The sequence below is a fragment of the Sycon ciliatum genome, chromosome 3, assembly GCF_964019385.1.
Source record: "Sycon ciliatum chromosome 3, ocSycCili1.1, whole genome shotgun sequence".
NCBI classification, from domain to species: domain Eukaryota; kingdom Metazoa; phylum Porifera; class Calcarea; order Leucosolenida; family Sycettidae; genus Sycon; species Sycon ciliatum.
Window position 1 is genome coordinate 1,882,524 of NC_088645.1, and position 27,500 is coordinate 1,910,023.

The 27,500-nt window shown below is 44.0% G+C and overlaps 1 protein-coding gene across 2 annotated transcripts in view; it reads right to left on the reverse strand.

Moving 5' to 3' along the window:
- Positions 1-27,500, reverse strand: part of LOC135811208 (tripartite motif-containing protein 2-like) — a 360,779-nt gene that overhangs the window by 202,433 nt on the left and 130,846 nt on the right. For both annotated transcript variants that reach the window (XM_065324401.1, XM_065324400.1), the window contains one exon: positions 9,815-9,952. In XM_065324401.1, coding sequence (XP_065180473.1) covers positions 9,815-9,952 — 138 coding nt within the window. The remainder of the gene's footprint in view (positions 1-9,814; positions 9,953-27,500) is intronic.

Sequence of the window (27,500 nt, forward strand, 5' to 3'; positions counted from 1 at the left end):
TTACTTGTCAGAGAGCAAGGTACGACTGATCAGTGGCCATACATTTCAACATGTTCATGGAGAAACTGAGCCCGAGGCTTGCACCTATCATTCAATGACCTCTAGACGATTAATTATCACCAGGGTCACATTTGTCATCTACACTAGCGTGGAAAATTCGTTATGAACGGAACATGCTACTTATCACTGACATATGATGAGTCCGGGGTTCTTGTTTGCAATAGCTGAAAATCGGGGATTCTTGAAAGTAGACTTATCCCACTGTCCTTAACAGTAAGTTTTGCTGTATGGTTGCCTCTAATTCACCATTACGGATACATTTTGCCTTCAGATAAATTTCTCCTTGGACATTGACCAGACTGTCAGTCAGAGCTACTTATCCAGTGGTCGCTGCATGCAATCTCTTGTATTCAACATACATGCACAGGACATTCATTGTTCTTGTCCAGATTCGAGTACTACTACTAGGTTTTCACATGTCCAGTGATGAAGAGTGAAATACTTGAACAATTACAACTTTCTGTAGAAGGATTACCGGTACGACCACACCAGTATATGAGCAGGTCAGTGGCTGGAAGTCCCCCCCCCCCAAACTAAAACATCTTCCTACGCCACTGCATGCACACACATGTATACACTTCTCGCACTTGTTCACTTCTGAAAACTTGGGTCTCCTCGACGGAGGGCAGAGAATTTCAAACGGAATCTTGGAAAGGTGATTTAATTGGCTTGTGAACCACCCAACACCTGAAACCCTCTGAAATGACCAGAATTCCACACAGATCTGGTACCAAGCTTGGCCCGCTTTCGAGGCAATCATTCAGGCTGTGGTTGTTGGATTTCGTCTCGGCTGACGCATCATAAAGAACTCGAATCTTCGTTGTCGTGTTGTCAGGCTTCACTACGCGGTGGTGTGGAGTGTTGTGTTTCAAGGCGTCAGTGCTCTCGGTCATGTTGACTGTCTCAATGATGCCACTGTTGGGTTGTCGTTGAATGGTGTCGTTGCATTTGTCGAGGATTTCTGGGGTCTTGGACAGACGCAACACAAGCCAGCGGAGCCGGCCACTTGCAAGCTCGTAATTCTCTGGTAGAGATGTGTCAGTCACACTATCTTTCTACGGCCATTCAAAGCTATACCCCCCGTTGACAAACTTCACCGTCTCATTGAATGACTTCAACACTGCATCTTCAGGCTGCAGAGTGCTGGTGATGCTGGTAATACCGATTTCTTCAAGGGACCAGAACTTCTTCAAGTCGAAGTCGTCATGCTTGTATACGTCCGCTGCAGTCAGCATCATGGCGTGGACTTAGGGTAGATCTGCAGACGTGGTAGCCCGACCTGTCAGAACGAATCCAAGCTTGGTGTCCAGAAGAACTAGGCCATCCGAGAATCTGACATGGTCGCTTCCAATGATATCGTAGTAGTAGTCACTACCAATGAGCATGTCTATTGTCACGACTTCTGGTCGATCAGCAATGGGCTCTGCTAAGACTATTCGCTGCAGGCTGGGGTGTTTCCTCATACCGATTGGCAGGCGCCTCATTGTAGAACTGATGTTCGGGGTGATGTTTGCCGTAATGGGGGCGTTACCGCCATCAATGGTCTTCACTTGGATTTGGACCCCTTTTCAAGACCTTGGTCTCCCTCTTCTTTGAACCAAACGTAGCAATCGACAGGGCGTCTTCACCAATGACGTCGGCATTCAAGATGTTCTGCGTCACCTCGCTGATAAAGGACCGTGTAGAGCCAGTGACGAAAAACACTCGCACTCGGCAAGACCGCTTGCCGTCGTTATCTTTGAGGTCAGCTAAAGCCATCTGCATAAGCACCGCTGATTGGTCTGTGTCACTCACTGTGTGAATTTCCATTGGCTCAGGCTGTCAAATTTGCAATCAGCAAGTGTTGCTGTTTCGGACCGTGCGTTTCCAGATCTTGATTGAAATGGTTTCGCATCTCCATTCCGTGCGTTCGTGCTTTTGCCTCCAAATTTCTCCGTGCACAAGGTTCTGTGGTGAGTGTCGCGTCCACAGTGATAGCATGGTCGAGGATTGTGGCAGTTTCGTGCGGTGTGCTTCGACCGAATACAGACTAAGCACCGGTTTTCTGTCTTTGCCTTCCTCTACTCTAGCATCACACACTTCATACATTCGTCTGTAAAGTGGGTATCTTTGCAGTAAAAGCATCGGGGTGGTGACCGCTGTGCTGTGTGTGATAGTAGAGCTTCTTCCGATGAATGTGTGTAGCTTGGCAAACCGCCAATACTGCGTGGGCTGTCTGTGACTAGCCTACTGTCGGCGTGTGCAGTGCATGTTTCCTTTACTTATACCGTAACAGAACTTTGCATAGTGCGTGGACAATCCAGGCACTGTTTCCGCGTATGATATCCAAGTTGAAAATTACCTTTCTGCCAGCTTTCCCATGACAATGGACAAGAAGATTTTCTGGTTCATATCTTCGCCAACAGCCTCCAGTGATCGCAAATGCCTTTCGATCTGCGTGTGGAGTTTTCTTAGTGTGGTGGTGTTGTTTTCTGCCGATGGAATTTCCATTAGCGATTTGTAATGAGCATTGACGATGCGTTCCTGCTTCCCAAACCGCTCCTTCAACATTTGAAACGCGCTATCGTAATTTACATCATCTAGGGGCATACCCTCTAAAACATCCCTTGCGCTGCCTGTAAGACAACCTTTCAAGTAGCTCATCTTTTCTGCATTGGAGATTTTTGATTTATCCACCGAATGTTGAAAAATTCGCAGAATTCATTCCACTGTAGAATAATGCCATTGAATTTTGGCAACTCGAGTTTCGGTAACCAAACCCCAGTGGAGTTGCTAGGAGTCTGGCTGGAACCCTGAGACATTTTTGCTTTATTTAGATCAACCAGTTCCGTGAGTATGTTCTCCAAATTCCGTGTGTGGGTTCCAAATGTGTCATTTGAGTCTTTGCTTTGTTTCCCATGCACTTCATCAAATTGTAGAATTAGGCTCTTGAGAGTAACTGATCATTTTTCCATTTCAGATGTCCTCTTCCATGTCATCAAGTTCTGACAACTCCCTTTGTTTCATATCTTTGTTGTCCAGCTTCTTAGGATTGCACGAAAGCAGGGTTTCCGTGTAAATGTCTAGTGCCTCATTGAATCCCTCTAAATGTTGGTCAAATTCCATAATTACCTGCCTCGCTGAGGTAATCGCGGTCTCCGAAATTGCATTGCCAATGGCCTTGTTTAAGTCCACTTCCAGTTCTGCCACTGTTTTGAAATGGCTCGTCGTGCTCCGTTTCCTGGTTTGTAGCCCAGCCGATGGATCCGTCATATTTGCTCGTAGGATCGGGTTTTGGCACCAAAATGTGGTGAACACACGAAAACACGAACTCACACTCATCCCAGTGACATTGCCATAAATAGTAGAATACTTTCAAGGTTCTATCTTTGCATCTCTCTCTCAGCAAAAGTCAAAAAGCCCTGAAAAAGGATGGCACATGCGCCTCACAAGCGGAGCTGGGGAAAGCAAATGACGTCACGTAGAGCCGACGTGAAAAAAGAAAGTAGTAAAATTATAACTAAGTAATCAAGATTCAAATCACGAAGCTGACGTATGCGACTATTGTCTGAGTCCATGAAAGCAGACTTCAAGCGATCAACAGAGATAAACTGTGATCGTCCACTGACTTCGACGGAGCAGTACTTTGGACTGTTCTTCAAAAGCGAAACAGACCCTTGGATGGCACTTGCAAGGGATTCTGCATTGTATCATAATGAACAAAAACTAACGCAAGAGAGATGGCAGGTTGACGGGTACGCAGAGAGTGGAACTGCTTGCTGTGTGAGGTGGTGGCTGCAGACGGACCATAGCAGAACGCAAACGGCACACCTACTCTGTAGTGGATAGTGGCAACTCAGTACTGTTGGCAAGGAATGCACCCGGAATATGCGTGGTGTAGTTCCTTACAGTAACTCAGCAGTTAAAGAGGATAGGCCAGATACAACAAGTTGATATGATGCCGAGGAGCACTAAGAGAAGAGCCTTACTCCAGTGGCAGTGATGATGGCTTTCAGGTGACAATGCAGACGTTCCACCATGCCGTTCACAGCGGGGTGGTGAGTTTTTGGTACGAATACGTGAGGTACTAAAGAGGTGGAGTTAAGTGGACAGGAAGTGAGATTCAAACTGACTACCAAGGTTAGCAGTGGTAGTGCTGAACACGCCGATACGACTGATGCAGTGTGTCAAAACTACAGTGTGTCGGACTGGATCAGTGGAATAGCTTCAGGCCAATGGTGAATGCCTGGTTAGAAGTACAGCACTGGACAGGATGATGGTGACGGGAATGCAAACATTGACTGTATCAGCATTTAGAATTGCAATCAACAGAACTGTTTGGATAGACATACAGTGGAACTCACTCAGTACATACATGGGTAAGGCGTGAACCTGCTAAGTTTGGTTCTTCTTCGTCGCACAGATTTTACTCCCATAAGCACATATACAAATGTGGACGGATACGACATCCTCTGATAAGATGTACTTCGAGTACAACTCGTGTATGACAGACTTTTCAGCTGGGTTCCAACAGAGATTAGAATTAGACACTATTGGTCGGCTGTTTACGATGCCAAGCAGTAGTCATTGTACCCAGTTGCGGATACTATTGCCGCTCAAGCATGAGCATTTGCTTTGCCCGTTTGCAACGCCAATTGCTCCACCATGGTTGGCTGTTTGCAACATCGATCAGGAACCTTTGCTCCCGGTCGCAGGTACTGTTGCGACTCAAGCCTAGTCCACATTCGACGGGGCGCGACGGGACGCGACGTAAGGATCGACGGGAAGCGACGGGACGGTCTGACGGCGTCCAATTTGAACACCAGGAACGGGAACTCAACCGTACTACCGTACAGATCGGGAAGCGACGGGAAGAGTTGGATCGATCCAACTTTTCATACCGTAGACGGGCGTAGACGGGGACGCAAGCGTACAAAACGGCTGTAATTCGAGTGTGAACAGGAGACGGCGTCGTGCGCCAACTACTCCCGATTCGTACTTGGATATTTTTAGCATTTTGAACAGTGCGCTTCCCATGATAACTCACAGAATGGCTAACACGACTTGAGTTGAATTTTAGCAACATAAGATCTCATGTCACCTATTGTATTTAGGGATAGTTCAGAAGCGTGACAGACGAACTATTCTATCATTTCCTTGGGCTATTATTTGAATGCCACAACTTTCAGGGGTAATTTTTCAATCTTCATAAAAAACTGGTATTATGAACTTGATTCCGCTTCTTTCAAGGACAAATAATCGAAAAGAAGTCCCGAAAAACGAGAAAATAGGTCCGAAAGTCACCCCGTCACGGACCGTGCCTTATGACTCGCGCCGTTCGACGTTAAACGTCGCAACGACTGCTGCATGCCGTGTCGTACGAATCGTACAGGATTTTACAGCTCAACCCAGCCCTCCTGACAAGCCCTTACGTCCCGTACCGTCGGCGTTGCGTCGAATGTGAACTAGGCTTCACTCAAGAGCGATCGCCTTGGCTGTTTGCAACCCAAAATTCTGGACTGAGCAGAAATGTTCGGATTGTAAAGCTGGGTGGTGAAGTGAGGTGCCCTAAAGTCCGAAAATATCTGATTTGCGAAAATTTCTATCCAGTGGCGGGGCAAAATCTGGGAAAGAGCAGAAGTGTTTTGATTGGGGAGGTGGGCGGTTTAGTGAGGTGGTCTAATGTCAGAATAGTCCTGAATTTGCACTTATGAAGGTAAACTAAGGACCGAGCGCAAGGGGTCGGGCTGGTCGGAAAGCAGAGTTCCATTGTATATCTTCTTTAATTTTTTAAAGTCATCTAACCCTAGCCATATGACAGTGCATAGGCCATGAACCGTGAAATTCACTTAGTATGTACTTGTGTGAATTTTAACAATTTAAAAAAGCGAGAGCAATCACGAGTGTGTGTGCTAACAATTAACTTGCAAATGAAAAACAAGAGAAAGAAAGAAGGACAAAATGAGAACACAAAACAGCAGTACATTTTGCATACAAAACCAAAGGCCAAGCTTGACCACACCACACCCGACACATTACGTGAACACTTTCAACCATATTATGTTATCTTTCTGTACACATATAATTATTAGGCTTGTACAAAGGCTGATATATGGCTTTCGAAACTTTTAACTGTAGTCCACAACACTGACGACCACGGCACAATACATTGAAGCAAGAGTCGGAATACGAATCGCAACGATCAGGACTAGCTAGCAGATGATTGTACACTGAAGATTTGTTCTGCTAAACCTAAGAACAACACCAACACTCTCACAACTGCAATTTTTCAATTTTTAGGATTTCGAACAATATGCTTCCCATGATAGCTTACAGAATCATCCACATGACCGAGTTGGATTGTACCAAGCTACTTGGATAATCATTTGCTGTGATTGTGGATTGTCCTGGGGTTGGTCAGATGAACTGTTTTATCCTTTACTGTTGTTCCATTTAGAATAGTGTTAGGTACATCCTCCCGTATGTTCTACATATTGCCGCAATCACTCGATCTCGCGCTCTCTCTTTCGTAATGCAGTTGCTTCGTTCGTCTTTGTCACCGTCTCTTCATCTATAATAAATGTCTTCCCAACTACCCGTTCCCGTTGTTCGTTGTTCGTTGTGTCTGCGAGTATGACTCCTCTTCCTTATCAACAATAGCAAAACTATGGCTGATTTTTTGGTCTTCATACCAGACTGGAGCGTGATACCACTTAAATTGAGAAGTACTAGTAGAAAGTTCAGAAAAGTAAAGCCACATGGACTGTACTTTATGACTCGTGTCCATCGATGTTAACAGGCACAATAACTGCTGCATGCTGGGTGTACTGAGCTAGGTGAGAGTTGCTCTGTCTCATTCACAGCTCAGATCTTTGTGCAAGTCATTAATTTTTGTTCCTTGTTTCAGTGCATACTTTAGGCAGATATTTGACTTTGTCCAATAGCCAATGAACGGAGGGTCCCTTTGCGAAAATATCAATGAGGGTCATGTAGGCCAAAGAGTGAAAAAGAGATCCAAATTGAATGAAATTGGAAATTTTGCAGGTGATAGTTGGTCATTACAGAAATTCACTCATACACGTGATGATGAGCTAAATATCCGGATGTTGAATGTCACTAGAGCTATCAGCATTCTTCTGACTGTTTCTGACAATACAATGTCAATATGTGTAGAAACTAATATTATGATATGTACTTCAGTATTTGTTGTGGTGCCATTTATCATGAGTGTGTCATGCCTCTTACCTCAATGCAGCGTCATAAGTAGTCTGCTTCCATTGAAGGGCAGGCGGAACTGGTCTGTACGATCCAGCCATGGCCGGACCAACTTTTTGGCCCAGATATTTTTTCTTGGAAACATCACATCGAAAATGGAAAAAAACTGTCGATCAACTAATAGCTGATCCCGAGCACTAAAGCGTTAGTCAGAGAGTGTTTGGAAGTCTTTCAGCCATTCAGCAGTGGTAGGAAATGTTTTGAGGAGTGTGTAGGAAGTCGAGCTAAGATGTTACGACAATGAGTCAGCGGTACATTTGTGAAGAAACTGCATTCTCCCAATGTCGGAGCTCGCGCTTCCTGTCGACTGACCTGACACTTAACCGACTCACGACTGCGTCTGGAGCACTCGAAAAGCCCGTCGTACCCGGGAAGTTACTGTTTTTGCTTGTTCTGCCAAAATGTCCCTGTCAGCAGTGGCTGTCTACCCAAACTCGGCGTTTGAACAGTCGTGCATACATGCTCGTCTGACTGTTCAAGATGTGACTTCTGCAGGCTTCAATTGCATTTAAATAACTGGGTCAATGAACCATTTCGACTGTAAAACCGTTGTTTTTCTACTCCGTGGTTTCGATACAACCTCACAGCCACACTCATACCGGGTAAGTGCCAGGTTTTGGCCGTTGTTCCAGTGGTGTATGATTGACTAACTATATGACCCATAAAAGATTGGTTGTGAGCAACACTGGCTCACAACTAATATATTACTAGTCTTATGAAGCTGCGTGATGCGTCCTACAAGATTTTATATGACCCATGATCACTTTAGGCATGGCCAGACCAATCCTCATTTGCTTCCACTCGGCCTACATTGTTCTTGTTCTGAGTTCTGTTCTCATTTTAGTGCTAGTCGTTTCACTTTCCATCATTCTTTGAAATAGTTTATTTGAATTTTATTTGTTTCCCTGCCACGATCGCTTGTTGTGTTATTAATTTTCGTGCTTTCCGTGTTATCCATTTTACCAGCGCCTGCAAGGCTGCATGCGGAATTCGAGCGTGACTGATGATGTCATTGCTTATGTCTTTGTTGTGGATAGTCAGGTAGCTGCGTTGACATGTTTATTTTCCCACCATTATTACACTCTGTGGACGACCACATACATCCACTCGCTTGCACACAACAGCAACAAGAGACTCCTTCCTGCAGTTAAGTTTTATTCCTTCTGACAATTGCTTCAATCATTAAGGCCTCGTCAGAGAAGTTTGAGTTGTTGAATGACTGGAAAAGAAATAGTCGCCTAGTTTATACTGTGAAGAAGATGTTGGTGCGACTTAAGTGATACTTGGGTAAACGTGTGTTGCTCCTTACATGGGAGCTCGCAATTTCCCTGCCAACTTGAATTCTCACTTGCCTAACTCACTACTGCCATCTAGAGTGCAGGAGATATCCATTGAACCTTCCACTCGTTAAAATATGTTATATTGGCACTTGAAATGAGAGATAGTGCGCTGATGAGCGTGCACTTGATACTCGAAGTGTGAATGCAAGGTGTTAAAATGTTAACCGGTTTCTGAAATCATGGGACACTCTGCAAAGAGGTGATAGTTACTGCCGGATACGGCAACACAGCACGGATACTGCAACACAGCACGGATACTGCAACACAGCACGGATACTGCAACACAGCACGGATACAGCAGTCATGCTAGTACTTGTAGTTCACCTGGCATCAACCCCATGCTCTCCCTATCTACACTGCACCATCGGCTCTCTCCTCTAGCGCATGTCTCATTTAGCTCACGTTCATACCGTCATGGAACAGTCAGTATAAACTAGGTGATTGTTTCTTTTCAAGTCATTCAACACCTCAACCTTCTCTGATGAAGTCTTAGTGACCAAATCATCTGCCAGAAGGAATAAAACTTCAATGCTTGAAGGAACCTCTTGTGCCCTGTATTGGGCAAGTGAGTAGATGTGTGTCATCGGCTACAGAGCACAATGATGATGGTGAATATCAATGCAGACACTTTCAAAGGCCGAATGCTGTTTACGCTGTGGTTAGTCACGTAGCTGATCTTGTTTTGTTTCTTTGTTGGAGTTGTTGTTTTCTTCACTTCATGTTCAGATCTATTTCATGCACTTCGTGGTAGCTGTCGTTGCATTAGCTGCTTCAGCCACGACAATATATTACTGGTTGTTCTGCCGCCCTTTTGCATGCCTTGTTCCACGTGTCTTTTCCTGGACTAAGTGCTGGTGATTTTGTTCTTCCTCTTGTTCTTCTCTTTCTCTCTTCACTGCTAACTTGCATTATCTGTCCTACATATTTTTCTCCTAGAGGTTTTTGTGTTGTGCTGGTGTTGTGTTGGGAAAAGGAGGAGTTTTAGAAAAATATATGGCACCTTTCGCACCACACGTACAGATACGAAACAAATGCTGTACCTATTTACTTGCTCTGCTGTGAGAACAGAGAAAAAGTCCATGTTGGGGCTAATCATAGCAACCATCACATTAGAATTCTGAGAAATCTCAGCAATAAACACCACACAAGCACTAACTTACTCTCACACAACCGACATTGTAATCGGTTACAGCATAACAAATACCATGCTGGGGCAGAGACAGTGCTGCAACACCATACGAGCTACCGATAGCACCGTTACCAATCGTTTTCACGTAAGACCCATCCTGATGTAGGACCTGGAAGAGAAACACATTTGATTTCCACAACAACAAGGAATACAGTCAACAAAGAGGTGAACAGAGTGTTGCAGCAGGCTTGATAGGCAATTGGACAGGGAGGATGAGAGTACAGAGGGGTACAACACAGGAAGCGAAGATGCAGGCAGTGAGTTGAGATAGGAGAGTTTCAGGGAGTGGATAAGAGCCTTGTTACAGGCGTTATTTCTCACTTGAGAAATTCAAAATATTAGTCCTCTGGCCTAATTTGTGTTATTTAGAACAATGTTTTCTTCCTGATGAGAGCTGTACAATAACTAGGTTTTTTGAATTTCCATCATTGTCCATCACCAACCGCTATACTATTATCCCCTTTTCTTCTTTGTCCATCACATAATTAGTGAAATTTTTCATGATTTGTTTGTTCTTCCAAGAAAAAAAGCTTTCATACCAGGCAATTCGGCGCTTTTTATTATGATGGTGGTTCTACTAGAGAGGTTTTGCATACCGAATTTCGGAATGTTTTTCGACTGTGTTTTTCCCAAAAAAATTGCGTGCCGAAAAACGGCATTTTCACTGTTTTGCATTCCGAAAATCTGATTCGATTTCGTTTCCAAGGGTTGCAATGCAAAACAAAATGGAGGGAGTCGAAGGCGCCAAAACCAAAACGTTTTACAACCGAATCTTGCATACTCGGTTTTGAGGCGTGCTGGTCCAACAGAAGCAGCGTGTGTTCATGGTGTTCTCTGACAGACTTCCTGGTGATACCAGCAAATTTTGGGTCAGACAAGGCTAGAACTTATGCAGTCTCCTCGGATCCCACAGAGCCGCGAACAAAGGGGTTGAGCACAAAATACATGTAGGGGTTGCCTGAGCAGGATCAAATCCATGTGCAGGTCAAACTGAATCTGGGCGCGGTTCGAAGACGAGGACGGACTGATGGTGGACCGAGTGATCCAACGGCTGAAGACGAGATTGTCGAACTACTGTCTTGTACTGTCAGTAGGCTCCATGGCAAAGGAAGATAGAGTGTGATGGAGTGTGAGAAGATCTAGTCAACATGGCGAGATCAGCGAGAGCAGCAAAAACCAAAACTACACATGTGGAAAATTTTCAAATAATTATAATCAGCGAGAGCAGCAGAAAACAAAAATACACACATGAAAAATATTCAAATACGTGTATGCGGTCCCAAACAGGAAAGAGCCGAAAATCCATTTTCGAAAAACTATGCATTTTCGCCACCACACTTCCGAAAGTTCAACTACATTTTCGACTCCTGCCGCCAAATTCCGAAAATAATTCCGAAATTCGGAATGCAAAACCTCTCCATTAACAATTGAGCCATGATCTCAGTAAATGGACCTTAGGGGTGAAATTTTTGAAATTGCCTTTTTATTTGGACAATGTACTTAAAGTCTTCAGTATGTAGACTTTCATGTGACAAACTATCAAATCAATATTAGCCTTGCAAGTACCTTGAATTCTCCATATTGTAGAATGCACTATAGTTGTCAAATTCGGCTATGTACATGTATGCAGTATCATAATTGTTGCCGGGTTCGCGAATCCCGCAGTCACTGAGGCAGCCAGTTCATCCAGTCCGTACTTATTGAAGAGTGGGCGTGACTTTGGCGAGAGCAGCGCTTCAGCTGGCGGTGTGACATGACAAGATTTTCAAGAGGTCCTTGTCAAGTGCAGCAAAGTGATTGTCACCAGCGCAGCTGCATCCGATTGACATCCAGTCCACTATCTCTGCGGTGATTAGGGTTTCCTCGACACGCGGACCTTCCTGCTCCAAGTCATTGTAACTCTCATCTTCGTCATTGTCAGACGGACGGAGCTGGCGCTTCTCTACCGCAGATGCGATCGGGTTGTTGTCTCCGTCATCGCAATCATCGCGTTCACTGTCATCGTACCCGGGGAGACATCGCAGTAGAACATCTCGTCGCGCTCATCTAGGAGAGACTCATCCTCATGCGGCACACCGACAAACTCAATCCTACATCGTTACTCGCCATTCCGACTACCTACAATCGATCGATTGATCGATCAAACATTCAAACAAAAAAATTCAAGATCGACTTCGTCTTTGACTTCATTGCCTTCACGATCGCAGTCGAGTTTTCTTTGAGTAACTTTAACGTCACATTTTGATGAAAGTTGAAATCAGGTCCTCAGGTACATTAGAGATAGCCGAGGGACTAGATGCAATGGAAAGCCACAGAGTGAAGTTGTTGCATACCTGTGTATTCTCATAACACGGCTTAAGCATAGGCTGGCTACACCAGTGTGCTGGTTTCGATTAACTGGTGCAGCAATTGGCATTGCAAATAGGCAATTGCTCATGAGTGAGCCGTAACATTGCCCTGGACCAGGTGAAAAGGTTCCCGATCCACGTTGCAAACAGCCAACCAGGGTGAAGCAATTTGCATTGCAAACAACCAAATCAATCGCTCATGCTTGTGCGGCAATGAAACCTGCAACCGGATGCCATGACTATACTATTTACGTCACAAAACAACTGACCAATAGTGTGCAATTTAAGCACAGATAGTAGCAGCATAGGCACAAGTTAATGGAAGCTCTTCTCACTTGAAGTATAGTGTGAATGGGAGGGTGGTGGCACATAGAGTCCCATGCATGGCTGCTCAGGGAGACTAAAAAGGAAAGTGTGAGCCAAAGTCAACGCAGCAAGAGCTAAAGTAGACTCGTACGCCCAAGAACGCGGTTTCAATGGGCCAGCCTAGCAAAGTTTTTATTTTTCAGCGCCCCAGGCTACGTTCTTATTTCGCGTTCTTACGCGTCCAACATGACCTGTGACGCTCAAGTACAATGCACTTTGCGCTACATGTACCGGTTGTACACTTTAACTTTACATGCACGTGTAGTATGTAGCGCTGCACTGGATGATGTTTTCGCGAGGACCCGACAAGAGTTTGTGGTTGCGGACTTGTTTTTCGTACTCGGACAAGACGTTCTTGGGTGCTACGTTCTTGGGCGTACGAGTCTACTGTAACTAAGGTGGTTTGGGAGCACATCTGCAGCCGTTGAATGCACACGTAAAGCAAACTCAGTTGAAGCGCGCGATAGAGAGCAGTGCATCATTCTTATCACTAACTGTTGTTAGCCTCAAGGCTAACCCATCATCTCTATTTTTGGATTGCTAGGCAATTTTTCATTGTTGGAGTGCTGTTTCATGTGTTGCTATGAGCAGTGGACACTTGTAGTACAGCAGTTCATCAATGTATGATTAATGGTACGTCACGAATAACAGACTTGGATGAGCAGCTTTTCATGATCCCTTCATGTAATAGTGAACGTTTCCAAAAGTTGCCACTATGCGCAGTGGATCTCGAGTCAAGTCCGTATGTCATAGGATGAGAGGTCTTGCAGGCAATTATACTGACTGATGTACGCATGGCAGCACTTGTGAGCATAGAGTGTGCCTGCCCTTGTGTGTCTGCTTCCTCCATGCAGACACATATTCATAGATCTCATTGCATAAATTGGGTACAGTCAGATCTCACTTATGCAGTACTCTTGTATCCGGATCTTTCGCCATCCGGAAGACAATGGTTGGTTGCCGATTTATAGCACATGCCATGCATACATACAGTATGCGTGTTTGATTCCCTCGCCTATCCGGATATTTTTTGTGGAAAACAGATGTGTGCTGTTATGCGAGGTCTGACTGTATATCAATATCAAGGCTCAGACAAACAGGACTGTGTGTGTAATGATCGTGATAACACTAGAGACACCAGAGACAGTGAGCAATACGTGAGTATGAACAGTCGCTCTGTGGATCGGCGAATGTACAGTTTAACTACCACACTTAATTTTTTGCAATTTCTCTGCAGCATCAGTGGTCATGAAGATGAACTGCCAAAGAATTCGAATACTGTGAGAGTTGAATTTCTAATGGGCCACAAAGTCTTGCGTTTTCATGAGAAAGAATCCATCGTTAAACTCAATAAACGTTATACTAGTACGCATGTTATTCCTTCTCTCCTCTGTACTAGAGATGTAGAAGACAGGTGTGTGATGGCAGGATTGCTAAACTTTGCGCCTACTAAGTGGGAATGTTTTGCAAATTGCTAAACTTTAGACTCGTCACACTTTCAACTCTTACAGTAAACCATCAAGTTGAATCAGAATCATGCAGCGCATAGAGAAGAAAACATTAAACTAAAGAAGATGTCCAATTCCCGTCAACATACAATAGGACGTGAATAGAACCACACATCATTTCTGAAGCATATGCGAAGACAAAAGACCCAGAAAAGATTCATGTATCATCTTGAAGTCTGGCCACTTCTCTAGTTGGCCAGCACACATTCATTGTGCTTTTCCATAGACTTCTCCACAGAGTGCGATGGCGCCCAAGGGCTCACAGCTGTAGGAGATCATTATTGCTGGCAAGTGAGTTGCACACTCTCATTAACATGGTGGAGCACAACCAGTAAGTTGCTTTGCAGTCTACTCCTCTAATACGACTTTTAGCAGTAACACAAGTCAGGATCGCTTATTACTGTCACGTTTTATTATACATGGTTCGTGTCTTGTAGAGTCTGTTGTTTGATGTCATACATTGTGTAGTGTACGTGTGCGTTTGGTGTGATGCGTGACACCTATGGTATGTGGTGCACGCAAGAGTCCGGGTCATCAAGGCGTGATTTGTAGGTGGTGCGGTTGCCTTGGTCTTTTGGCGTGTGTTCTGTACAATCATATTGGTCTCAGATTGTTGGTCATGATTCACCCCCACTGTCATCTGTTCTTTGTTCTTCCTTTCTCAGCTCTTTGGTGTCCTCCTTTGTTTAACTTTTCCTCTCCTTCTGCGCCCTCCTCGCTTATTAGTTGTACTTTGAAGTTCGAATTTATATAACCTATCAAATTGTTTATGTTGTCGTGTGGCGGAAGCCATTGGAGAAGTTGATGTGCTAAATGTTAAAAAAATGTTGTAAAAAATGGCCATTTATGCTAATGATGTATCCCTAGGCAGGTGAAGAGAGTGCTCAAAAATTCTCGACCTCGCCTCAACAATGACCATGCTGAGTGCGGCCATGGTGGTGTGTTTGTACAGGCTCTTGTTGCTTATTTGGTTTCAAGATGACTTGTCAATCAACGGACGTAGTGGTTTCTGATAAAACGCATCTACTCAAGTGCTGCCAGGTCAACAGTGCCCATGTGCCACAGGTTGAAAAATGTACAGTGGAATCAGCAACGATTCAGTCACCATCAATCACCGTAACATCACTTTGCTTTTCCAACTCTCACATGTACGTCACGCAGTGGCACGTGACGCTATTTTATCATTTGACTGCTACGGGGTAGAGTGGATGGTTCGATACCGGAACGGTATGAGCCATTCCTTTGTGTTGGCCCATTGCCTCCAAGTTGCCCAATTTTTCGCATCAAATCAGAGGTGGCTCCAAACCGGAAAGGTATTAGAGTGCACATCAAATTCACTCTCAGTTCTGAAATTCGGTAATTGCTATCGCTCCACGACGGCCAGTACAGAGTAACAATAAGCCTTGTGTGTGCTTCCATTACTTTTCATTGGTGCTTTAAAGGCGAGAGGCGAGCCGCTGTTTACCTGCGAGAAGAAGTTGATGTTTCAAAAGAGGTAAAACTCAAGTCGCAGTGTGAAGCAACAGGTCAAAAACTCATTTGCTTGGTATGGCGCTTTTGGCAATCGCAGAGCCATGAAATGTTGGCTCGGAGTAAAACACATCGCAGTCACACTGTGACATATTATGTTTTCTAATCAAAATACCAAGAGAGAAAGTGAATATTGAGTCCGTTCCGGTTTTTAACCTATTTCCTATTTAAAACCCTCCCCTCTTCTGCTGCCAGGGCTCTAAGAATCAGGGGAAACGGTTCATTTTTACTGAAAACACACATCACACTTAAAGGACGGTAACTCGGTCATCTTTCCTCGAAATATTATAGTCTTCCTCGAAAGCTATTGCAAGAATGAAAATAATGAGCTAACGCACCAATCTTCAAAACAAAGTCCGAGACAAACTTAAGAACCAAGAATTTTTTTCCCCTTTGTCCCATTCGACTCTCCTTGGTCGTATCGAGCGTAAAAGATTTTGACCACTTCTGTGAGTACATTGCTCGATTTAAAGTGAGGGTGTCATGACTGCAAGCTGGGAAAAAAGCCAAACAAAGAATATCAAGTGTCCAAGCAATGTGCAAAAAATATTGGACCGCGTGTGGATATGCGTCTCTGTCGAGCACCATAAGTCAACGAATAGTAAATCCATTATCTCAAGGATTGTTGCAAGCGCAAGCTGAGAGCATTCTTTTCGACCTACATAATATTTCGATTGTGAGAATCGAGTAAGTACTGACCACATAACAATCATCTACACATACACCTGCACTGCAAATTCTCATCAACACACGATGTATATGACCACGTAATACTACTGACTCAGAGCCTGGTCGTCATCTAGAATCCCGGTATAGTATGAGATCAGCAGTGATGGGTTACAGAGGCACTCCAGTCTCATTATCCAGGTCATGTTTCCGATGGCTAAACAAAGATATGGTAGGTGCAACAGAAGACCTCTTCAACAAGAACAACCATGCACAAGTATTATTGAGTGGAGTGGGAAATATTTTTTGGAATTTCCCAAAGCGAGGAAGACCTGATGACATCACATGTTCTTAGCTTGCCAGAAAAGGTCGATCACAGCATATACATGTTGAAGCATTTTTAATTGAAAAGGTAGGTGCTTGGTACATTCTGAACTCTTCAATGGACCACGAAGTTCCTCCCGAGGAGACTCCAAGGAAACGAACTTGGCTATTATTTCGTGAGGCTACAGATGCTAAACATTTGACAGAGGAACATGTTGAAACGGTAAGGTAATACCCATTTTTGACAATGGAAAGGGAGGTTGATAAACAATGTTGCAGGAAGAGTGAAACTGCTGTGAGTATGAACATAAAGTTCAGTTATACTCCCAATAATAACTAACATCTTTTTTTAAATACCAACAAAATTCCTCTCTTAACGTAGTGCGTGGATTTGCATCCACCTGCCACCATTTTACTGGATTATTCTCAAAACGGAGTCGACAATGCCCTTTATCCTGTGTCTGCGTCCTCTGTTCAATCTGAGCAATGCTGTCATGTGCCCCTTAGCAGGTACGTCTTGTATTGTATTTCTATTTCTGTTGTCGTTGCTCTTTTATTTTTATTTTTCATTTCCCAAGTCCATTCAGCACGTGCGAATTTGTGGGCGGTTTACCACCCCTGACATTGACGCGTAAGTGCATAATAATAATAATAATAATAATAACGAAGGTACGTGTTGGGTCGTAAGTATCCACGCAAACACACATCCAGTCAAAATAAGGCACTTGTCAAAGTATCCGAACGTTTTCGGTCCCTTCTCATCAAGGATTATACAGGGATTATACCTTGTCACGAGTGTTGTTATCTCATATCTTTACGCTATATAAGTTTTAGTGTTTCCAACTTGAGCCATTCCCTGTATAATCCTTGATGAGAAGGGACCGAAAACGTTCGGATACTTTGACAAGTGCCTTATTTTGACTGGATGTGTGTTTGCGTGGATACTTACGACCCAACACGTACCTTCGTTATTAAAGTATTATCCGCCTCCGACTTCTTGTGAAATAATAATAATAATAATAATAATAATATCGCTGGCTACAAGCGAAGGTCCCTGGTTCGAGTCCTGGTGGTGACAGTCAATTTTTTCTTCAGACTTTTCCCGTTTGTCTCTTTCCCTCAAACCAGTTAATATTTTATGACTTGGGGCTCCCCGCGTGCTAGTTTGTACGTGAAGTGTGTGGGTTACAGTGAGGGCTGCGTCCCACCCGCCTGTGTGGATTCATAGGAAGTGTGAGTTACGAAGTCTGAAGAAAATGTTGAACGGCCTCTGCTTGGACGACGACTACACCATAGCTCAGTGGTTAGAGCATCGCTGGCTACAAGCGAAGGTCCCTGGTTCGAGTCCTGGTGGTGACAGTCAATTTTTTCTTCAGACTTTTCCCGTTTGTCTCTTTCCCTCAAACCAGTTAATATTTTATGACTTGGGGCTCCCCGCGTGCTAGTTTGTACGTGAAGTGTGTGGGTTACAGTGAGGGCTGCGTCCCACCCGCCTGTGTGGATTCATAGGAAGTGTGAGTTACGAAGTCTGAAGAAAATGTTGAACGGCCTCTGCTTGGACGACGACTACACCATAGCTCAGTGGTTAGAGCATCGCTGGCTACAAGCGAAGGTCCCTGGTTCGAGTCCTGGTGGTGACAGTCAATTTTTTCTTCAGACTTTTCCCGTTTGTCTCTTTCCCTCAAACCAGTTAAAATAATAATAATAATAATAATAATAAAAGTAGAAAGGAAAAGGACATATGGAAACGAGTTAAGAGTAACTCTCCACCACTGTAACTAGATACTATATACAGTCAGAAAGTGCACCAACTAGGCACAAAACTGACAGAGTACTGAGACATTCGACGTCCTGACACCTAGCTTCAACACCTAGCTTCAACACATCGGTTAGCGCTACGGAGATGTGTTGAAGCTAGGTGTCAGGACGTCGAATGTCTCAGTACTCTGTCAGTTTTGTGCCTAGTTGGTGCACTTTCTGACTGTATATAGTATCTAGTTTCAGTGGTGGAGAGTTACTCTTAACTCGTTTCTATATGTCCTTTTCCTTTCTACTTTTATTATTGGCTCAATACCCGAGTTTCAAATAATAATAATAATAATAATATTACAAAAAATGTATTATCTACGCATGCATCTACGCAAGATCCACCACCAGCCAATTAGGACATGTGTCAAAGTATTGAACGTTTTCGTTCCCTTCTTGTCAAAATACTACAGGGAATGATGGAAATAAGCTAAAAGACTACAACTATAAGGAAAATAAGTTCAGAAACATATCACTCCAATTATGTGTAGAAGTGACACGAAAAAATAGATGTGAAGAATCAAGAAAACAGCATGCAAATCCAATAAGTGACAAAAACGTAGTGACAAGAAAAAGAGAGAAATATCAAGAGATCTATTTCGCACCTTCACGACGAACAGTGCCAAACAACTGCAAAGACAACACATTCTCCTTCTGAACACAAAGCTCAGGGTCTAACTTACGTATGTACAAAGCTTCCAACACGGCAAGATGTAACAAAGACCTACCACGCGACAATACAGAGAATACATCATCGGAATACCACTCACGACAACTAGCACTGCCCGACAGGTGACACTTGATTGCCGAGGTACCGTTTCCCTGACCCGACGACTTGGCCGTTGTCACCTCCGATATTGCCGCTTGCGAATCTCTCCCACTACGCCCTGCGTCCCTGCAATTCCGATTGCCTCGGTTGAGATCAGTGTGCTGCTCCACGTCCAGTCTGTCCTGCTTCCGTGGTCTACCTCGTTTCTTCACATTAACCGTTGTTGTCACTTCCAGTATTGGTTCTTTTGATTCGTCATCAATTCGTCTCCTCAATTGACTTCTGGTGACTCGTCCGGGGCTCGATTGTCCAGATGTCAGTTTCGGTGGTTTCCGTATCGGTCTCTTCTTCTTGTTGACTGTTGTTTGGGTTGGCTCCAGCCCTCCGCCCGACGAAAAGGAGGAGGCGTCGGCAAGCGTATCCACAGCGGACTTGGACAAGTCCACCTCAGACACAGACTGCACTGGACACTTCGGTGGACGACCACGCCGAGGTCGAGAACCACGTGCAGCTATAGGGACAAGATTCAACGGTACATGTTGACGAATCCGTGCGCCCAGGTGCTGAAAGGTTCTACCTACGTACCGATTTTCACAATTTCGGCACTGAAAGAAATAGATTAAATTACTTTTGCTTAGGGTAGGTAGAACGTCCTTCTTCACGCTGAACGCACGGGTCGTCCCAAAGATGACATACAATTTGACACACGGATAAGAGGAACAAACAATATTCCGCACCTCCTTCTCGACGCGCGAAGAACCGGCACCAACCCATGGCAAACGTAGTACCACAGGGCATCTCTCTGGTCCAAAAGTAATTGTCTTTTCTAAGGTCGGTTTCTGGTTGATGAGTTTCATTAAAAGTGTCTTTGGATAGCCATTCTTTTTGTACCCTAAGCAAAAGTAATTTAATCTATTTCTTTCAGTACATGTACCGTTGAATCTTGTCCCTATAGCTGCACGTGGTTCTCGACCTCGGCGTGGTCGTCCACCGAAGTGTCCAGTGCAGTCTGTGTCTGAGGTGGACTTGTCCAAGTCCGCTGAGGATACGCTTGCCGACGCCTCCTCCTTTTCGTCGGGCGGAGGGCTGGAGCCAACCCAAACAACAGTCAACAAGAAGAAGAGACCGATACGGAAACCACCGAAACTGACATCTGGACAATCGAGCCCCGGACGAGTCACCAGAAGTCAATTGAGGAGACGAATTGATGACGAATCAAAAGAACCAATACTGGAAGTGACAACAACGGTTAATGTGAAGAAACGAGGTAGACCACGGAAGCAGGACAGACTGGACGTGGAGCAGCACACTGATCTCGACCGAGGCAATCGGAATTGCAGGGACGCAGGGCGTAGTGGGAGAGATTCGCAAGCGGCAATATCGGAGGTGACAACGGCCAAGTCGTCGGGTCAGGGAAACGGTACCTCGGCAATCAAGTGTCACCTGTCGGGCAGTGCTAGTTGTCGTGAGTGGTATTCCGATGATGTATTCTCTGTATTGTCGCGTGGTAGGTCTTTGTTACATCTTGCCGTGTTGGAAGCTTTGTACATACGTAAGTTAGACCCTGAGCTTTGTGTTCAGAAGGAGAATGTGTTGTCTTTGCAGTTGTTTGGCACTGTTCGTCGTGAAGGTGCGAAATAGATCTCTTGATATTTCTCTCTTTTTCTTGTCACTACGTTTTTGTCACTTATTGGATTTGCATGCTGTTTTCTTGATTCTTCACATCTATTTTTTCGTGTCACTTCTACACATAATTGGAGTGATATGTTTCTGAACTTATTTTCCTTATAGTTGTAGTCTTTTAGCTTATTTCCATCATTCCCTGTAGTATTTTGACAAGAAGGGAACGAAAACGTTCAATACTTTGACACATGTCCTAATTGGCTGGTGGTGGATCTTGCGTAGATGCATGCGTAGATAATACATTTTTTGTAATATTTTCTGCCTCCGTCCTGCTTTCAAATTATTAATCGTGGAGGCACACAATATACCGAGCCGCCGTGGCTCGGTAGTTCGATCCATCTATAATTTGTTTCATTCCTAGTCGCACAGTCTAGTCCTCTATATTATTGCTTTCGTCACGTGGACTTTGTCTGCTTCTGCTGTGATGCTGAAACCTGATATTATTATTTTTCTGTTGGTTTTCCCATGCATGTAGTGCTATCTCGCCGCTGCTTAGGTGCTGCTTCGTTCCGCCTGTGACCGTATAGCGCAACCAACTCGCTGTTGCCGAGTTGCGTCTCCGATTGCTGCTTCGGTTGTTTGAATTAGTAAAATTGGTTACGAACACCAGCTAATAACTTCATGCATGGTCTTTTTCCTTTGACCTTCCATGCAACACTTACCGGCTTTTGTTGGGGGTTGGGCTCTGGTGCTCCAGTGGCATAGCGCCCTAGGCGACAGCCCATGCTGATGCCTATCACAGCACCAGTAGCACTGCTGTTCTTTCTTTCTCCACGCCACTGCTTTAACTACTTCAAGCGACGTCTCCAAACCGAACATATCGGTCTTCTGAATGACGTCCTTTCTCTCCGGGGACGCCTTAACACAGCCATCTACCATGTGCGACTGCTTCGTGACTGCCTTCATTACTCTATCGCGCCTAAGTATCTCCAACAGCGAGTTCACAAATTAAAACTCTATGATTCCATCTCTATTGAAAAGGTCTTGCTACAAGATGACCATAACAAGGCCAAGGCCCACCTTCAAAGCATACGATCCAAGTTTGTGTCTTCCTACCAAAGAAGCCGAACACATCTCAATACATTCGACTTCATTAGGTTCTCTTGGCTATTATCCGAATGTGATTGTAGGCAGCGTTCTAGACTTGAAAAGAAACACACAGGCATTATTTTAGCTTTGAGGAAGGACCGGTTTGGAACCTGCAGTGACAATTATGAAACAATCATCAATCTCTCTGATATTACCTTAACCCAGCTTCAAAAGGATGTTTTGTGCGGTGGAATGGACTTCGGTATTCCCCCGAGGTTTAGGAAAACTGATATCCTGGCCGAGTTCGAACTACTTCAGCAACAGCTATCTAGCATCCCGGCAAAGTCGGATATAGCAGCGGGATCTTGTCGGGCTTCACTGGCCGCTGAAGCCTTTCGGTTCGCACAATCGCCTCCGGACACTCGATCATTCACGCTGTCACGGGAACACATGAAAGTGATCAACGAGCTTCGAAAGAATCCAGAAATCGTTATCTCTCGACCAGACAAAGGCCGTGCAACAGTCATCTTGTCTGCGGATAATTACCGGGAGAAAATGTTGGTCATACTCAATGACATTAGTAAATTCAGCAGACTTGGGCCTTGCGATGTGTATGACCATACCGAAAACATTGATACCAAGCTGAGTAAGTACCTGCTTTTTCTTTCTAGAACGCATCAGATCACCAAATATGAGTATGATCATCTAGCTCCCACAGGCTCGACAAGACCTAGGATGTATGGGCTCCCAAAAATTCATAAGAAACATATTCCATTACGCCCGATCTTAAGCATGTCTGGATCTCCGCAATACAAGGTTTCGAAGTGGTTATGCAATTTGCTGCAACCGGTTCTTGCCTTGTACAACACACATTGCGTTAAAGACACGTTTGAGTTTGTGGAAAAACTTAGAGATTCGAAATTTGAATCAAATGGTTACATGTGCTCCTATGACGTAGTGAGCTTGTTTACCAACGTTCCTTTACGAGAAACAATAGACATTTGCGCCATGGCGTTATACCATAACAGATCGATCACTCCCCCAGATTTGAATGAAACAGAGTTCGTGAAACTTATGTTCATGGTCACGTCTGGTGTGGAGTTTTCATTCGACAATATAATGTACAAACAGAATGATGGAGTCGCCATGGGATCGTCTTTGGGACCAGTCTTGGCGAACATATTTGTTGGCTTCTGTGAGTCGTCTATTGACCCTTCACTTTGGCCATCAATGTACTGTCGTTTTGTTGACGATGTGTATTGTCACGACGACGACAAGGAAACCTGTGATAGGTTTATGGAAACTCTTAACTCCTTACATCCAGCATTAAAATTCACATCAGATGGTGAAAACAATGGTACCCTTTCTTTCCTGGATGTTAGTATTTCTCGTAACATGGATACGCACAACATGGACACGACCATTTATAGAAAGCCCACTTTCACAGGCTTGTATATCCCATGGTCAAGTTTTACTCCAACTAAGTCCAAAACACACCTCGTCAAGGCCCTTGTCTACCGTGCACATAGGATATGTTCCCCTCATCTGCTGGTCGAGGAACTAGAACGACTCTTTACCATAATGACAAAGAATGGCTATCCAAAGACACTTTTAATGAAACTCATCAACCAGAAACCGACCTTAGAAAAGACAATTACTTTTGGACCAGAGAGATGCCCTGTGGTACTACGTTTGCCATGGGTTGGTGCCGGTTCTTCGCGCGTCGAGAAGGAGGTGCGGAATATTGTTTGTTCCTCTTATCCGTGTGTCAAATTGTATGTCATCTTTGGGACGACCCGTGCGTTCAGCGTGAAGAAGGACGTTCTACCTACCCTAAGCAAAAGTAATTTAATCTATTTCTTTCAGTGCCGAAATTGTGAAAATCGGTACGTAGGTAGAACCTTTCAGCATCTGGGCGCACGGATTCGTCAACATGTACCGTTGAATCTTGTCCCTATAGCTGCACGTGGTTCTCGACCTCGGCGTGGTCGTCCACCGAAGTGTCCAGTGCAGTCTGTGTCTGAGGTGGACTTGTCCAAGTCCGCTGAGGATACGCTTGCCGACGCCTCCTCCTTTTCGTCGGGCGGAGGGCTGGAGCCAACCCAAACAACAGTCAACAAGAAGAAGAGACCGATACGGAAACCACCGAAACTGACATCTGGACAATCGAGCCCCGGACGAGTCACCAGAAGTCAATTGAGGAGACGAATTGATGACGAATCAAAAGAACCAATACTGGAAGTGACAACAACGGTTAATGTGAAGAAACGAGGTAGACCACGGAAGCAGGACAGACTGGACGTGGAGCAGCACACTGATCTCGACCGAGGCAATCGGAATTGCAGGGACGCAGGGCGTAGTGGGAGAGATTCGCAAGCGGCAATATCGGAGGTGACAACGGCCAAGTCGTCGGGTCAGGGAAACGGTACCTCGGCAATCAAGTGTCACCTGTCGGGCAGTGCTAGTTGTCGTGAGTGGTATTCCGATGATGTATTCTCTGTATTGTCGCGTGGTAGGTCTTTGTTACATCTTGCCGTGTTGGAAGCTTTGTACATACGTAAGTTAGACCCTGAGCTTTGTGTTCAGAAGGAGAATGTGTTGTCTTTGCAGTTGTTTGGCACTGTTCGTCGTGAAGGTGCGAAATAGATCTCTTGATATTTCTCTCTTTTTCTTGTCACTACGTTTTTGTCACTTATTGGATTTGCATGCTGTTTTCTTGATTCTTCACATCTATTTTTTCGTGTCACTTCTACACATAATTGGAGTGATATGTTTCTGAACTTATTTTCCTTATAGTTGTAGTCTTTTAGCTTATTTCCATCATTCCCTGTAGTATTTTGACAAGAAGGGAACGAAAACGTTCACTACTTTGACACATGTCCTAATTGGCTGGTGGTGGATCTTGCGTAGATGCATGCGTAGATAATACATTTTTTGTAATATTTTCTGCCTCCGTCCTGCTTTCAAATAATAATAATAATAATAATAATAATAATAATAGGTAATCAGTTTCCTCTGAGACAAAAATGCGATAATACTCAGTGTGTCCTTTTTATGAGTATTAATAATAATTTGAAACTCGGGTATTGAGCCAATAATAAAAGTAGAAAGGAAAAAGGACACTTGCACTTTCTGACTGTATATAGTATCTAGTTACAGTGGTGGAGAGTTACTCTTAACTCGTTTCCATATGTCCTTTTCCTTTCTATTAATAATAATAATAATAATAATTTGAATATGAAGTTCTCCCAATCCTTTCAAAATTTAATCACTTTCTTTCACCTCTGGTAGTTTCCAGAAACTGACCGTGGTTGGTCCCCTGGGGGAGGGAAAAAGACCCAAGTGCCATCAGTATGTGTGGCATGTGTTGTGAGCTGCCTTTGGAGTGAAAAACTTGTCAGCGCCTTCTAGGTTCAGCCTGGTCCCATAGCTCAGTGGTTAGAGCATTGCTCATGACAAGCAGGGTCCCAGGTTCAAGTCCTGGTGGGTCTGGCGTTTTTTTTCTCTTTTCAGGCAGTTCACTTCCCCGACTGATCCTTTGAATATGAAGTTCTCCCAATTCTTTCAAAATAATAATAATAATAATAATAATATATGAACTGGTTTGAGGGAAAGAGAATAATAATAATAATAATAATAATATGAAACTCGGATGTTGAGCCATAAATAAATGTAGAAGAGAGAAGGACATATGGATACGAGTTAAGAGTAACTCTCCATCACTGTAACATGATACTTTATACAGTCAGAAAGTCGGTCTATGTCGGTTAGCGCTACGGAGATGTGTTGAAGCTAGGTGTCAGGACGTCGAATGTTTCAGTACTCTGTCAGTTTTGTGCCTAGTTATTGCACTTTCTGACTGTATAAAGTATCATGTTACAGTGATGGAGAGTTACTCTTAACTCGTATCCATATGTCCTTCTCTCTTCTACAATAATAATAATAATAAACACTTTCCACTATGCCGCTGCATGGGAGATATTGGAGCCGATTGGAGGAGAATCGCCTAGATAAGGAGCTTACCTTCATGTGGTTGAAATCAAGGACACTGAAACCTTCAACTGAAGGCATGATTATGGCAGCACAAGACCAATCCCTCAAAACGAAAAATTACCAATACGCCATAATGAAGTCAATTCCTCGAACTGATGCCAATTGCAGGCTTTGCAAGGGCAGCTTAGAAACAATTGACCACATTGTCAGTGCCTGCCCAGTTCTTGCTCCGACCAGTTACATTGAACGACATAACCGGATAGTAAAGTATGTGCACTTCGAAATGTGTAAAGCACGAGATCTACCTACTGGTGCTTCACGATTCGACCACCAGCTCAAGGCATTGGTCAAGAGTAATCAGTATCGTCTCTATTGGGAGTATTCGGTCCCAACTGACCTGAAACTATCAGCAAACAGGCCCGATCTGCTCCTTGTTGATGACAAGGAGCGCATCGCCTACATTATAGACATCAGCATTCCTGGTGAGAACAACATCAATAAGAAAATGGCTGAAAAGCGCTCGAAATATTATGATTTGAAGCGGGAGATTTCGAGGATTTGGTCCCTCAACCAGGTTGACGTGGTCCCTGTGGTTGTCGGTGCCCTGGGAGGCTTGGTGGGGGAGACTCCTCAATGCCTTCGGACTGTGCAGGGAGGAGACCTGGCTATTGTGCAACAGGAGGCTATACAAGGTTCGATTAAAATACTGAGAACTATCCTTAACATGTAGATGCACCTCTGCTGCGTTTGCATGTTCAATAGCTAAGAGACTTGAATAACGACTGATAAAGACTGATATTTCCTTTGTTACTACTCCCTTCATTGGTTGATGTATTTTGCCTGTCGCTGCAAATTCTTTATTATTGTTTTGATGTTGGAGTTCGGATTGAGTTTCTTTCCTTTCTTCCTCTTCCTTCAACTAGTTCTTGTCCCTTTGGTTTTTAGGTTTTATTTATTTATTTATTTTTATTAGTGCAATTAGGAGTATAATAGATGCAGACATGGCCAGACAACAACAAGTTCATGGATTTTTTAAGGATTTTTATGTTATTCAAAATCGATTTTCGTGTTCCGCTCATCAGTGAATAGTATCGGAACTGAGGGTACTGTGTACAAAAATAGAACATTTTATAACAGCATAATTAATTAAAAGTGTGAACAACAAAGGAAGTGCTACAGCATTACATAATAGGTGTCAAACATTTGTTGTTCACACTTTTAATTAATTATGCTGTTATAAAATGTTCTATTTTTGTACACAGTACCCTCAGTTCCGATACTATTCACTGATGAGCGGAACACGAAAATCGATTTTGAATAACATAAAAATCCTTAAAAATTCCATGAACTCGTTGTTGTCTGGCCATGTCTGCATCTATTATACTCCTAATTGCACTAATAAAATTGCTTTCTCCACGCCGACTCTTTATTTATTTTTGTTTTTGTTTTTTCACTTTCTTTTTTGCTGTCCCACCCATGGAAATATTTCCCGGTGGGTCTGGCTTATCGCCTTCGAAAGAAGTGAATAAAGGAGAAATAATAATAATATTGACTGATTTGAGGGAAAGAGACAAACGGGAAAAGTCTGAAGAAAAAATTGACTGTCACCACCAGGACTCGAACCAGGGACCCTCG